Source organism: Chelonoidis abingdonii, chromosome 4 (genome assembly GCF_003597395.2).
Source record: "Chelonoidis abingdonii isolate Lonesome George chromosome 4, CheloAbing_2.0, whole genome shotgun sequence".
Taxonomy (NCBI): Eukaryota; Metazoa; Chordata; order Testudines; family Testudinidae; genus Chelonoidis; species Chelonoidis abingdonii.
In genome coordinates this window covers 11,657,283-11,672,395 of record NC_133772.1, presented here as the reverse complement: position 1 = coordinate 11,672,395, position 15,113 = coordinate 11,657,283, and the positions used below count along the sequence as shown (strand labels likewise).

The window sequence follows — 15,113 nt, the reverse complement described above, 5'->3', positions numbered from 1 at the left end:
GGACCTGCATGGTAGCATTCTCTGAAGTGAAATCACAGAGTCAGAAATGTAGGGCTAAGAAGAGACCTTGAGAAGTCATCAAGTCCAGCCACCTGCATGTATCAAGATATAATGCATGACTGTAGATGAAGCACCAGACAGTCATTTGCTGCTACAGAAAATTCAAAATAACTATTTTAATCTTGGTCCATTATTTCTCAAAGCAATTTTAATAGAGAATAAAAAGCACATTGACAGTTGATAATTAAAACTGTTTTTTACATTGATCAACTATTTTATACACAAGGTTGCAACATTAGCTATTTAAAAATATTTAAGATGTTAAAACCTGTGATTTATACATAGATTGCTTAAGCAAACTAGCCTGAGATCAAAAGTGTAGTGTAACTAAAGGTACTGCTTCAAAGCCTTTCATTTTATTCTCTCAAAAAAGTGAATTTCATATACTGTTGAAATTTGACCATCTGTATATAGGATTTACACAGGTTTTATTTATATAGGGGCAAGGCACCATTTAAAAATATCCTTTTCTATATACATATAAGAAACCAGAGAGTGGAGCAGAGTTAAGTCACAGACTTGAATACATCATTGTGCTGGGAGTGGCTGAGCAATATGCATAGTTGGCGCCTGCATTGGCCAGCCCTCTTGGTGAGTCTGCAGGAGGCGGTACAGCTGTTTCAGGTGGGCAACAATGTTGTCTTTAATGTCAGGTGTGGAGATCTGAAGCCGCACACTGCCGCTGTCAAAGGAACGTGTGAAGTCACCAGAAAACATTTCATAAATCATCCGAGCTACCACTGGAATTACCTGTTTAAAAGAAAGCAGTTATTTTAGCATAATGAGGATGATAACCTAAAAGTGGCAGAGTAAGGTTCCAATACACTCAGGTATGCCAAGACACTTCTGTAGTGGTAGACTCTTTATCCATAGAACAGTTTCATTATCACCTGAGCTGCAGAAACATTCCACTTCACTGTAAGTAGATTCCATTTTACTTTGATTTAAAAGCCAAAAGAATCCTCCAGCTTGCAGTTCTGGTTTCTTATCTCATGAAGAAGTTGTACACTGTCACATATGCTGATATGGAGAAAATGTATCAAGAAAATCTGTATTTGATTCATCCACTTGTTTTAACAGGTGCTTGTTTTGCAGAGCCATAGCTCCCTTACCTGAACCACTATCAGCTTTCTCTCCCTAGGTTTTCCATCAGGCCATTCTTCTCCAAAACAGAAGTAGATCTCATAAGGTGGCTGTTTTTCTACCTGTCCTTTCTGATGGGCAATCAGCTCTAAGGAAAGAAGCAGTGTGAATGTCAAATGGGGGGTTATGTTTCTGGTGGTGATACAGTAACCTGCTCCACCAGCTGAATATGAGTGCTTACTACAAAGCATCCTGTTCAGAATCTCCACTTTTATTCCGGCAAAAAATGTTTACCCTTCCAGCATCACTTCTCTCGCATCTCAGAGCTTTTTTTGCTCTCCTGGATAAAAGGTTCTCCAGGAATTACACTAGCCACCAATGCTGCTCAATGAATAAAATAAGCAGTTAGTTGTTTAGCAGCAGACAATATCTGTTCACTTTTCCCTTCTTACCTAGGCCTTATCCAAAGCTCATTGAAGTCAGTGGAAAGACTCCCATTTACTTCAGTGGGCACTGAAATGAGGAGTAAGACTATCAAGACTGACCCCAGGCTGGCTCTTCCAGCCTAAGCTGGAATAGCACTGTCAGCTGAAAGGCCAGTTCTCAGCATTATTGCCTATTTCAAGTTACTTACCACTTAAAAATGTTTCCAGACAGAAGAGTTTGACTTTCTTTTGTCTCTCAATCAAGTTTGGTGAGATGGATGAAGGAGCACATGGTCCAGACCAGTACACCTTGCACTGGCAGAGCCGAATGGCATAGATGGCATGGCCACTGACCTCCAGAATCAGTCCCCTGTCCATAACATCTAGTAGCCGACTTGTGAAGATCTTCTGCTTTTCATTGGTGATTTGGTCTGTTCCTGGAAATTTTACTTGCTCCAAACTAATAGGTCCAAACAGCTCTTCTTGGTCTGGCATAGGGCCCAGTTCTCCATAGAAGAGTCTACATCCCTGGGGGTTGCTTACAGTCATCGTCTGCCCAATTTCTTTTCCTCGATACTCAAACTTGATTTCTAGATCTGTCACTAAGAGATAAATTGTTAGAATGACTTTGTTCCAGTTAAGCAAAGACCTTGCCATGCACCAGATAAGACAGGGTAGAAGTTATTGCAGGAAGAACATTACAATATAAATTAGACCTGATGAAGCATAGTCTAAATATGTACAGTTATCTGTGTGCAGAAGTGTAAGAGGTCAAAATGCAGTAACAGTAAAGTAAAACAGACTATTTTAGCCACAGTGACAGATGCACTAGAAATCCACAGATACACTTACTAGGAAGAGAGCTAATCCAGAGCTCAGGAGAGCTAAAGAAATCATGCTGCAGAGCAGATGGAGGCATCTCCATATCTAGAGGTTCATTCTTTGGCCACACCGCTTCAGGGCTGCAGTTTTCCACACTGGCTGGCCCCATTGGGGAATCTATACAGAAGAATCAAGTAAGTTTGAGAACAAGTATATTTTAAAAAACTGACAAATTACATTCACCTGCAAAAAATTAGCACAGCTGACCAATTTTTTTTTATTAGCATTTGACAGACATGCCTGGTCTGTTAAAAACTCATGCAGAGATTTCACTCTATTTAATAAAGTTATTAGAAACATATTATAGGTGTTATAATGATGCTCACTCTCTAATATGGTAGCACCTTGTTAATAGAAAGATCTTATTACTATATTCCTGTATAATGCCTTTAAACAAAAGCTAGCTGTTTTAATGAGTATTTTGTTCTAATATTTACGTAATAAGTTTACAAATCCTTGCTATCTTCCTAAGTAAATGTTTAGTTTTTTTAACTATTTATTTATTTGGTAAAGTAATGACTGCATTTTTATTAACGTGACTAATTTATCTAGACAGAACTGTGGCGCAGAATTGACAAAGTGCTGTCATTAGCTTTCCATAGTGTCAAATATAGAGGGATAGAGGTATGAATAGAAACATCTGCTCTCATTCCCTTGTTCCCAAATTATTCTGTTAAGTGCAGAAGCTGCTGTAAGGCAAAACTGGCACAGTTGTTTGGTCTTCCACCCTCTAATCAGAGAGCTGGTAACACATGAACAATGATTTCTCTTACACCACTTCTCCCTCAACACTGCTTCAGGTCAGGTGGAAGCATACTGGTAAACATCTTCATAGACTGGAAGGGAGTTCAGTGTCCAGACAATGTTAGACTGCAATGGTCTGAGATGGCCAAAGAGTGTCAGTGGATAGGCAACATACAACAGCCACACTAACTGAGAAATGGACTAAACAATCTCAATGCAAATAGGTTCAAATAGCTATAAGATGGTAAACTTCAGTCACTCTCTAGGAGTACTGTTATGACAGCTAAGTACTAGCATTATTGTATTGACTGGAGCAGTTTCTAACACAAGAAATGTCTTTAGTTTAATTAAAAACTAGCAACCTTTCATAAAAAACAGCTCAGGTCAAAGATTTAGAGAATGGGAAAGGGACAGCTTCACTGCATCTCGTCTAACCAGACTGTCTAGAAAATTTTAAACATCAGTTCTGACCCTTTGGAAACCTAATAAAAAAGTGCATTTAAGTGCTGAGACAAAATTACAGTTAAAATCTGCCAAACCTGAACCTAGCTGCATAAAAATATAATAGCAACTATTTAAGAAATCACAGACTATCCATTATCACAGGATATTTTGATTTGACATATAGAATAGAGCATCCCTTTGCTTTTTAGCATAGAGCAGTTTTCTTTTCAAAAAGCTTTATTAGAGGAATCAAGTTGGTATAGATGTAAACTGAAGTAGTGAAAGAACAGATTTGTGAATGTGGGATATAATATTGGTGTGTTAATAGATTTCTTTACAAGGCAAGAAGCGAAGGATAAGTTGGTCTGAGAAGAAAACTTTCAGAAGTCTATTTTTAAGCACTCCCTCTCATTTTCTGATAGAATTACAAGTTTTCTTTAATAATACCACCACCTAGCTCTTATGTAGTGCTTCTGATCCACAGATCTCAGAGTGCTTTACAAAGGAGATCAGGATCATCATCCCTGTTTTACAGATAGGGAAACTAAGGCAGAAAGAGGTGAAGTCATTTGCCCATGGTCACCCAGGAACAGAACCCAGTTCTTTCAAGCCCCAGTCCAGTACTTTATGTACTAGGCTATACTACCCTCTATCATAGTATTGATTAACAAACAGACAACTAAATTAAAATGCTGATTACATACATTGATTACAAGTCCATTGCTTCATTGACATATTATATCCTATTCTACTAACCATTGATATTAAGAAATGGAAAGGTATCCTGTATGGGAACATGCTGAGATGGATTCAGTTCCTCTTCCTCTTCCTCCTCAAGGTCATTATCTTTCTCATCCCATGGAGCAGAGCCAGTGGAGCCTGTACATAACCATACAGTATGGGGTTAGCAAGCAATACCGAACTTCATTAACTACTGAGAAGAAAAAAGACATAGAACATCAGTTCCCCCTTCCACTGCCATAGGGAGCCAACAGCTGCACTCGTTGAACAACAAAGAGAGGTCGGTCTCAGTTACAAACTTAAGTCAAAGCTTAGTTTGAAGAAACTGGGCAAAATTAATTACTGGTCAAATTCCATGGAAGTGTTTGAATTTTGCCCAATGTGAATTTAGTTTCTCTTTTCAGTTTTAGTCCATTTACCTTGAACGGTTTCAAAGGTCAGCAGCACACAGTGAAGATAGCAGCTATTTCTCAGGCCCTGACCAATTTCCCTTTTACTTCCAGATTGTGACATTTTTCACTGGCCAAAAGGGTACTGCTCACAGCATTCGCCTCACCGCCCCCCTAAAATCTTAGAACAATCCTTCACTGTAGTGCACTTACTGGTAAATACTGTAAATTAGAAACTAGTTTTGTGGAGTATCAGATGTTATCTTGCATGTTTACCAACATCAGAAGAGTCGGGGCATGTGCAGAAATAAAATAATTGAGGCTTTTGAAAGGGCACCTTCTGTTATCCATGGCCATTCCTGCCACCCCACCCCCCAGCAGCCCAAGGAGCTCTGACACTGACTGACACACACACACACACACACACAGTGACTGGAGGAGCTCACCCCGCCCCTGCCCCTCCCAGCTAGAGTGACCAGATGTCCCGATTTTATCGGGACTGTCCCGATATTTGCTTATTTGTCCCGAATCTCGACCAATGTTAGGTCAAGATACTGGACAAACAAGCAAAGGCTCCGGAGCCCGGAAGAGATCGCGCCCTCCCCCAACCCTTCCTTCCTCCATTGGCTCCCTCCCCAAATCCCCACCTCTTGCCAAGCACGCCATGCCCAGGAAATGCAGGGCCGGGGTGAGTGAGAGTCCGGCCTGGCCCCGAGCAGGCGGGACTCGGGTGTGGTACCTGGAGGGAGAGTAGGGGGGCGGCCCACGGGGCCAAGGGGCGGCTGTTCTCCCCACTTGGGCAGCAGGACTCGGGAGCAGCCGCTGCTGCAGCTCCCACTGCCGCGAGGGGAGGAAGTGGCCAAGCACGTGGCGCTCGGCGGCTGCGACTTTGGCGCCCGGGCCTGAACCCCCCAAGCCCAGGCCTGCTGCGGGGACCCAACAGCGTGCACACTGCACCCATCCCCTGGCCAGTCGCATCTGGGCTGGCTGCCCAGCTGGTGCAATCCCGCAGCGGAGGCATCAGGGAACAAACGGGGCTGGGCTGCCAACGGAACCCGAGTGGGATGAGGGGGCTGGGGCCTGCTGCCCCCACTCCGGGGCCACCTGTGGGATTGCACCAGCTGGGCAGCCAGCCCAGACGTGACTGGCCAGGGGCTGGGCACAGTGTGCGCACTGCTGGATCCCCACAGCAGGCCCGGGGGGTTCGTGGGTGCCAGAGCCACAGCCGCCGAGCATGGCCAGCAGTTGCTTCCTCCCCCCGCGGCAGTGGGAGCTGCAGCAGCGGCTGCTCCCAAGTCCTGCTGCCCAGGTGGGGAGAACAGCCACCGCCTAGCCCCGCAAGTCACCCTCTACTCTCCCTCCAGGTACCGCGCCCGAGTCCTACCTGCTCGGGGCCAGGCCGGACTCTCACTCACCCTGGCCCTGCGCTCCCTTGAGTCTCCCGGGCCTCCCTTCAGCACTTGCAGAGGGAGGAGGAATCGGGGGTGAGGGATTTTTTTTTTTTTTTGCTTGCTCTGCCACCATTTTTTTCTCCTCTGCCCCTGCCCCTGCCCCTGCCCCTGCCCCTGCCCCTGCCCCGCGTCCCGATATTTGACCTGGGTGATCTGGTCACCCTACTCCCAGCCCCAGTGGCCTGAGGAGTTCTGTGCCCCATTAGTTATGGGGGGGTGGGGAAACCCCTGCTTGGCCCCCCCTTGTGCACAACCCTGAGAAGAGTTATACATAATATGCATTAAAATCATGTTTAAAATAATTTAGGCTAACAAGGTAAGATGCAGACTGAGAAGCATAACCACGGACAGTGCAACATTTAATATACTAGGAAATAAGGGCCTACACCTTGAATACTGCATACAGCTCTGGTCACACCATCTCAATAAAGATATATTAGAACTGAGAAAAATACAGAGACAGGCAACAAAAACAACTAGGGGTATGGAACAACTTTCATGAGGAGAAATTAAAAAGACTGGGACATTTCATCTTAGAAAAGAGACAACTAAAAGGAGATATGATAGTAGTCTATAAAATCCTGAATGGTGTCGTAAAAGTGAATAAGGAAATGTTATTTACACCTTCACATAACACAAGAACCAGGAGTCACCCAAGGAAATTAATAGGAGGTTTAAAAACTAATATAAGGAAATACTTCTTTATACAACGTGCAGTCAGCCTAGGGAACTTGTTGCCAAGGAGGCCGTGAAGGCCAAAAATATAACTGGGTTCAAAAAAGAATTTGTTAAGTTCATGGAAGAGAGGTCTATCAGTGGCTATTAGCCAAGATGGTTAGAGACTCAAACAAATGCTCTGGCTGTCCCTAAACTTCTGACGGCCAGAAGATGGGACTGGACAATAGAGGACGGATTACTCAATTATTGCCCTGTTCTGTCTATTCACTCTGAAGTAGCTGGCAGCAGCCACTGTCATAAGACAGTATACTGGACTAAATGGACCAGTGGTCTGACCCAATATGGCCATTCTTATGTTCCTATGTAAAGAGCTAAGCTCACTCCAGTATAACTCCATCAATTTCAGCAAAGGGAGATGAATGTGGGTCTAAATCCTTTAGTTTAATTAGTCATCATGGACCCCCTTCCCCCGCCCCAACCTGTCAGCAATGCTTGCCACTTTGTTTACAGAGGTAGCTGAAGAGTTAATACATCAGGGGAACAAGGCCCTTGTATTGGACTGATGCCTGCTTAGTAACTTGCACTGTGTCACCCTTTTCCTCACCTGGGTTAATGATTGATCCTTGGGACTGTGGGATATCACACACTTCATAAATTTTAACAGGATTCATGGGCACCTCTTTCGTGCCATCATACATCAGGTTGAACTCTCGGCTTTTGTTAAGAGCACATCGGAGCTGTGCTTTCCACTTTGCAGGGTCTGGATCGTCAACTCCTTCTTGGTACTTCCCTGTTTCCACAGCCCATGCCTGGGGGCAAAGTACACAGTGTTCATCTGAGTCCTGTTGTTATGCCGATTTTTAATTGTGTCAGGTTTCCAAATAAATACATTATAAAAAATTGTCATCTTTTACAAGAAATCTTCTAAGCTACAACACGTCTTAGAGCAGCTAACAATTAAAGTACCTTTGTTCCCCTGCACATTATCTTTCTCTCCTAACACAAAAAAGGCTCAAATTTTTATGAGTGACTAGTGATTTTGGGTGTCCAACCTGAGACACCTTAATGAAGCCCGATTTACATAGTGTTGAACATCAGCACTCTCTCAAAAATCAGGTCCCTTCTAGATCTCTCAAGTTGGACACCCAAAAATCACTAATCCTTCTTGAAAATTTGGGCCATAGTTTGTTGGGTTAGAACAAGCTGGTTTAAATAGGGGGAAAATGCACTAGCCAAGATACTAGTTTTCTTTTACACAACCCTAAACTCTGCCTTAGTAACTTGTCTGCAGCATGTGGCTGGATGCTACTGTTACACAAATTCTGCTTGTGTAACAGTAACATCCAGCCACACATTGCAGACAAATTCTGTGATTCCACATGAGACTGCCTTGGGAGACATTACAATGGGACAATAGTGGATATCAGAAAAGGGAGGTGCACTTGAATTGGTTCACTGCAAATTTATTCCATATTCTGATGTCAGATCAAATTATGCACAGAGGAAATATTAATCTAAATGAAAGTTTGCCACTAAATATTCGGAACAAGCCAGCCACTTTCCAGGAAAGGTAGATATTAGAGGAAACAAATCTGTTAAAAGTCAGCAGTAACTAGGAAGTCTTCTACAATAATGGAATTAGGCTGGTAGTTTGAAAGAAACACGAATGAGTACAGTGATGCCTTTAACATTTCTCTCTCCCAACTAAATGCCAAATTTTGCACTCAGATGCATGCAACGTTCCTTCTGAAGTCAAAGGAACTGGATGCATTTAGAGGGCAAAACTTGGCTACAAATTGTTACTAGAATGATCATCCAATAATTATTCCGAACAACTCTCAACACTTCATTTCCGGCCTAGAGTTGTTGACTATGTGTTGGAATTCACAGGATTATAGGTAGCAAAGAGGTGTGTTCAGTTTGTGTAGGAAGTTAAATACAAAGACTCATGGGGTCGTTTGCAAGTTTCTGGTCTGACTTATAAACATTAGGTAGCAAGAGAATAAAGCATCACAAAGCATTTGTTTTTAACAGTTCATGCGGAAAAAAATGAAACAGAACAAGATTCAAACTGCTTAAAAGTAGCTGGAAAAGCAGTGTAACAAAATTAGGATTTTTTTTTGCCCTTCCTCCCCCACCTTAAAGATGGTGTTCTCCTCTTCATGTTGAGGACTGTGTCGAGTTGCATGCTTCCAGGGGATCTGAAATCGCTTTGCTTCCCGATTAAGCCATACGAGGCCTGGATACATGCCACTATCTACCTGGGCTACTAGCCAGGGTTTCAAACGAACTCGGCGTGGATGTAATGCCATTATCTACAGAAAGACAAAAACCAATCAGTAGGAAAACCACCAAGAATTAACTGAGTCTCTTATTCACTAATAAAGTTAACAGTTTCTTGAAGCTGAGCAATAGAAACTGATTTAGGAATATCATATGTGATGGTTAATTGCCGTTCTTCTATATTTATCTGAAAGCATATTTTAAATACGTAATAGCTACTAGATTTTAACCAGATTATATTCTACTAAAAACAGTTACTAATCTGTCACTAAAAAAAGGCCTTAATGTTTTCAAACAGTTTAAACAGTCTGGGTTAAATCATTGTAAAAGCAGAAGCGTTTTACATTAGAAGTTGGTGTATAATTTGTGTTAATAATTGAGCAAAGTGAAGGATAAAACTCACTCAGAATGTTGTTGTAGATGCTGCAAAGCTTGTTATGCAAGAGATAAAGCTAAAAACAAACAGTGGAAGATAAGATATTAGAGTTTAAAAAAAAACTTGAACTACTTGATCAGATTATCCACAATCACAATATTCTTTTCCCTTCTCAACTGAGATAAAAAACATGCCCCCGCTCAGCCCAAAAATTCAGCAATTGCAGGGTAGTCTCAAATGAGTCTGTTTTGTAGCGGAGGATACCAAATACAGATTTAATTGGAAAGTAGTTGGTGTATTCCAAACAGCCATGAAAGTCATCTGTAGTTCAAATCTTGCAGCTATTTGCGAAGGACATTCATCTCTCTCATTATTCAATATGCCAAACTACACTAACCAGTACATTTTTAGTTTGGTTACAAGAGAGCTTTGAAAGGAAATGAACAACAAAGATTTACTTTTTCCCAAGTTCAGGTTTTGTGATCAAAAGGTTTTATTCAACTTGTTAACAGAAATACCTTCTCTTTTTAAAAATCAACTGAAAGTTTGTTGAGATTTAAATAAATACTCATCTACTGTGTTTGCAACTCAAACATTGCAGTATTTTACCAGTGTATTAGAACCAGATGTCAAATGAAAAGTAAAACAAACAATCTAACATGTACTCCCAGTTTGAAATGAATCAAGTAAACAACCAGACAAGGTGAAAACTAGTTAAAAATCACATGAAAATTACATGTAATCAAGACTTATATTCTATAAAAAAATTCAAGATATTTAGAATATAGAGAGCATTCTTCAGATAATTTTACAGTATATTAAATTTCAGGCTCAAATTACTTGAAAAGAGGCTTAAATTACATGTACATGTTTAAAGTTTGCATTTTTGAGTGGTTCAAAACTCTTCTTTATAACTATTTGTATCTGGCCTGATTTTTAGCATACAAAACCTTGGTCCAAAAGGACTTATGTATTGGGTGTATAAATCTTACAACACAAATATTTTTCCTAATCAAGAATAGTTACTGAAGATACATGAATCTCTCACTATCTACTGAGGATTATTAATGTAAAAGTCACAAAATATGATTTCAGAATAGGTGCAAAAAGCTTTAAAGAAGCTACCATAAGACTAAATACATCAATGTATTTGTAGAAATACCTGCAGGTCCAATTCCAAGGCACGTGATACAAGTGATCAGAGAGAGTTAATCTGTAACCAGAATAGAGTTTGTTTTATTTATCAAGTGGGAAAAATACTCAGATCCTGTTGCAAAATGCTGTTTTAATTTAGATTTAAGAAATACGTTAAAAGATGCCTATTCAAGACTTCAGATGCCCTAACACAGCATTGTTAATAAAATAATATCCCAACAGCATAAAAGAATGTCAACAAGAAGTCAGCTATCCACCTACAAAAGCTCCTTTCTGTTCCTTTATTGCTCTGGAAAGCATATCTTGAGCTGTCTCCAAAAATTGTAACAAACATACATTTTGTTGCATCCCTATAAGGTCACCAAGTTCTGTCTTCTTTGGACTAAGGGTTTGTCAATTTAGTGTGCAGCCAGCCATGGTGTAAAACTACAGCACACCAGACTGCCCTGCACTAACATACCATGTGGTGCACTCCAAGACTTTCACTGAATTGTAGCAGTGACCACATGAGACATAAGCACACAGCAGGTGGGTGCAGTGTAGACTCATACTCTGGCTTACTACACACTATTAAAACAGATGCAGAATACACTGGTGAAAAGGACAAAAAGGAATCTCCTAGTGAATTTTCAGCATAACAAAAAAAATATCTGTGTAAAGTTAAACGTGTGTGTTCGCTCCTAACTCTAATCCCATCCATACAAAACCCCTTAACTCAAGTGTGGTAGTGCCTGTAACTTGAGTTATGACTAGCCCATTAGGAGGTACAGGATGGCTACTGCTGAGTTAGTACAACTCTGCTGCTAATCCAAACACTCCACACAGCTCAAGTGTTCTTCTGCTCTCACTAACTCAAGTTAATTCTGCAGTGAAGATGCAGCCCTAGAGCCATATCAAGTACAGTTAATTTTAAGATTTATACACCCAATACATAAGTTTTCACACCCGAGTGATGTAGCTCGGCCCATCTTACTGTTAAGGGTAGAAAAGGCTGCTACTCTAGGGTTGCCAGTTGTGCCTGGATGTATTCCTGGAGGTTTCATCACATGATATACTCTTGAATTATGATTAATCTTTAATTCCTGGGGACTCCAGAACAATCCTGGAGGGTTGGCTACCCTGTGCCATCCTGATACCCAATCCAGGAAACCTGGTGTATCGATGTTGTCCTACCTACATACCTCAGTTCTCACTATATTCCCCAGCTGCAAGGTTTGTGTTGCAAACAGTGAACTGAAAACTACCTTTAAATAGAAATGAAACTGACTTGCTTTTCATTGCCTAAGCCAGGGGTAGGCAACCTATGTACTCCTGCCGAAAGCGGCATGCGAGCTGATTTTCAGTGGCACTCACACTGCCCAGGTCCTGGCCACCAGTCTGGGGAGTAGGGGGGCTCTGCATTTTAATTTAATTTTAAATTAAGCTTCTTAAACATTTTGAAAATCTTATTTACTTTACATACAACAATAGTTTAGTTATACATTATAGATTTATAGAAAGAGACCTTCTAAAAACGTTAAAATGTACTACTGGCACACAAAACCTTAAATTAGAGTGAATAAATGAAGACTCTGCACAGCACTTCTGAAAGGTTGCCAACCCTTGGCCTAAGCCAAGAGATATCACAATTACACAGACAGCAAATCATGGAAAGTAAATTGGATTAGCTGAGGTACAGTCATTCCTACCCCAGGGTCTCTTGCTCTCCCTCATAGCCTTTCCAAACATACTAGGGGAAGAAACTTCCCAACAAGGGACAGCAAAGCACAGTAAGGTACATCATTGGAGTGCTGTACTTTTTCTCTGAACCACTGAGTGGATGGACATCACCACTCAGATCTTGTCTATACTAGGGAAACTTGGCAGAGGTTTCCTACCATTGCCAACACTGGTGCAGCTCCATTACTGTTAGCCAAATTGTGAAGCCTAGTGTAGACAGGCTGCCACTAGTTTAATAAACACTAAATGGATAAATATGGTTAGGATAACAGAGCATAAAATGCCAGTGGCCAAACATCAATGGAACAACATTTTCCTAGTGTAGGTCAGTTTTCAGAGACAAGACACTAGATTAGAGGTGGCCATTGTCCTCTCTCTCTCTATGGGAATCCCCATATAGCTAAGGCCTTGTCTACTTCAGGAAACTGACCAGCATTTAACGATGCTGATCAATTTCTACATGTAGACTAGTGGGAAGGCTTTCCATGGCCCACCCATAGACTAAGGCAAGAGGGGTCAACTCCCACGTGGTAGTAAGTGACCTAAGGCTTTTTATAACCTAAGAAAAATTGTGCTTTTAACAATCAAGTTAGCTTAACACCAGCATAGATACAGATTAACTTTACCATAAAAATAACCCAGCCAGGCTGGTCAAATACCAGCCAGGTAGTAACCCTGCTGCCACGACTATCATTCAACCTGCTAGAATCAGTCTAGACATGTTAAACTGCCTGCACTGGTGCTTACAGGGGGTCTGAACTGGGTTAATCCAGCTCAGTTGAAAAGATGTACCTTCTTTCCCTAGTCTAGACAGGCCTAGCTCAGCTTAAACCATTTTCCCTCAGGGCTTCCCCTGAGGCATAGGGGTCATCCCCAGGGCAGATGGTGGTGGGTGTAAGCCATAGGGTGGGGGCTGGCTGGGATGGAGTCATGGGGTGGTGGGAAGGGGCCAGCTGAGGAGCAGGAGACTGAGGAGTTGGAAGGGCTGTGGGCAGGGGCAGGTGGGGGGGCATGGGGCTGAGGGGTGGGAAGAGGGCAGGAGACTGGGCATAGAAATGGCTGTGGAAGGACAGGCTGCGGGACAGGAGGGGCCGTGGGGAGGGGGATAGGAAGGGGCAGGCTGGGGGCACGGAAGGGGCAGAGGATGGGTGGGAAGGGGCAGTTGGGGGCAGGAGGCGGAGAGTGGGAGGGCAAAGGATGGGTGGAAAGGGGCAGGTTGGGGACGGAGGCGGAGAGGTGGGAAGGGGCAGAGGATGGGTGGAAAGGGGCAGGTTGGGGGACAGGAGGCGGAGAGGTGGGAAGGGGCAGGCGGCTGAGGGATAGGAAGGGGCCATGGGATAGGAGACTGAGGGACAGGAAGGAGCAGGCTGAGGGCATGGGGCTGAGGAGTGGGAAGAGACAGGCTGGGGGGCATGGGAATGGGCAGAGGACAGGTGGGAAGGGGCAGGTTGGGGGACAAGAGGTGGAGGGGTGGGAAGGGGCCATAGAGAGGAGCTGTGAGGGGTGGGGACAGGAAGGGGCTGTGGACGGGTGGAAAGGGGCAGGCTGGGGGTCAGGAGGCTGAAGGGTGGGAAGGGAAGGAGCCTGAGTGGAGGAGCCACGGGACAATACGAGTGGGGGACGCCGGGGAGTACCGGGGGAGGGGAGTGCGGGGAGGAAGGAGGGCAGGGCGTGCGGGGGCGGAGGAAGGGGGCAGGGGCTGGGGGGAGGGTAGCGCGGCCGGACTCTCGCTCACTCACCGCGCAGCCGGCTCCGGCGCTGCCCCAGCTCCTGGCTCGGCTCCGCCCTTCCCCCCTTACCTCACCTGGCCAGGTGCAGCCGGGCGCAGCCGCAGCCCGCCCCGCCCCAGGGAGCCGCGCTGGGGAGGGGCCCGGCCACGCTCGGGATGGGGCGGAGCCGGGGAGTGAGGGAGCAATGAGAGCGAGGGGTGGAGGTGTTGGGGCACTGGGGGGATTTTGAGAGCTGTTGAGGTGGGGGCATTTAGTGGGTCCTGTATCCATGCCCCACTGGGTGCCCAGTTCCACAGGGTGCTGGGGGGCAGTGCTGAGGGGCAGCACACCCAACACAGGGGACATCTCGATGGACTGGATCCAGAGTGGCTGGATCTCTGGAGTTATATTCAAGTGTGTTTTATCCCAGGGAGAAGAATCTGGGCCTTGGATTCTACTCCTGGCTCAGACTTGCTGGAACATTGGGCAAGTCATGCTCCCTCTGTACACTTCAGGTTCCCTGCCTCTGAGATGGGGGAACTTACTTTTGTAAAGTGATAATAAAAACAGCCTGCTTGTAGCTCATCTGCAGAGCCATACCTGCTCCGTTGGAAGTGCTTGTCTGCCCAGGAAAATTATAGTGGTATAATTATTCTGCTATAGCTATACCAATATAATGGCCTGTCTGGACACTCTGTTATGGAATAAAAGTGGCTTTATTCCAGTATAATTACTTTGCTTCCACTTAACTTATGTGTAAACAAGCCCTAATTAAGCTACCACTGTTCCTGTGAGCCCTGTGGGAACCAGCATTGCTACAAGTAGAGAAAGCTAGAGTATAGCCTGGCTCCTGCATCATCCACAAAATTGTTAGCCAAATTACAGTTTCAGAGCCAAATTCTGCCTAAGCAACACCTGGGAAAACACAACAGGGTTTCACAGGCGACAAAGAGCCTGAATACACTAGACTTTTT

General features: G+C 43.7%; 1 protein-coding gene across 1 annotated transcript; it reads right to left on the bottom strand.

Annotated features, from left to right (window-relative positions):
• Window positions 1-239: 239 nt before the first annotated feature.
• Window positions 240-14,215, bottom strand: IRF6 (interferon regulatory factor 6). The gene is made up of 9 exons (XM_032794167.2): window positions 14,170-14,215; window positions 10,719-10,769; window positions 9,036-9,212; window positions 7,502-7,706; window positions 4,395-4,517; window positions 2,421-2,567; window positions 1,778-2,170; window positions 1,173-1,291; window positions 240-810 (listed from the first exon to the last, which is right to left on the bottom strand). The coding sequence occupies exons 3-9, from the start codon at window positions 9,207-9,209 to the stop codon at window positions 589-591; spliced, it is 1,383 nt and encodes a 460-aa protein (XP_032650058.1). The 5' UTR covers window positions 9,210-9,212; window positions 10,719-10,769; window positions 14,170-14,215; the 3' UTR covers window positions 240-588.
• Between the last annotated feature and the right edge of the window lie 898 nt (window positions 14,216-15,113).

Coding starts and splice junctions, on each gene's coding strand:
- IRF6 (XM_032794167.2), bottom strand. CDS start 9,209: ATGGCATTACATCCACGCCGAGTTCGTTTGAAACCCTGGCTAGTAGCC. Junction 2,171..2,420: donor CTGGATTAGCTCTCTTCCTA/GTAAGTGTATCT, acceptor TTTATCTCTTAG/TGACAGATCTAGAAATCAAG. Junction 1,292..1,777: donor TCTGGAAACATTTTTAAGTG/GTAAGTAACTTG, acceptor TTCTTTCCTTAG/AGCTGATTGCCCATCAGAAA.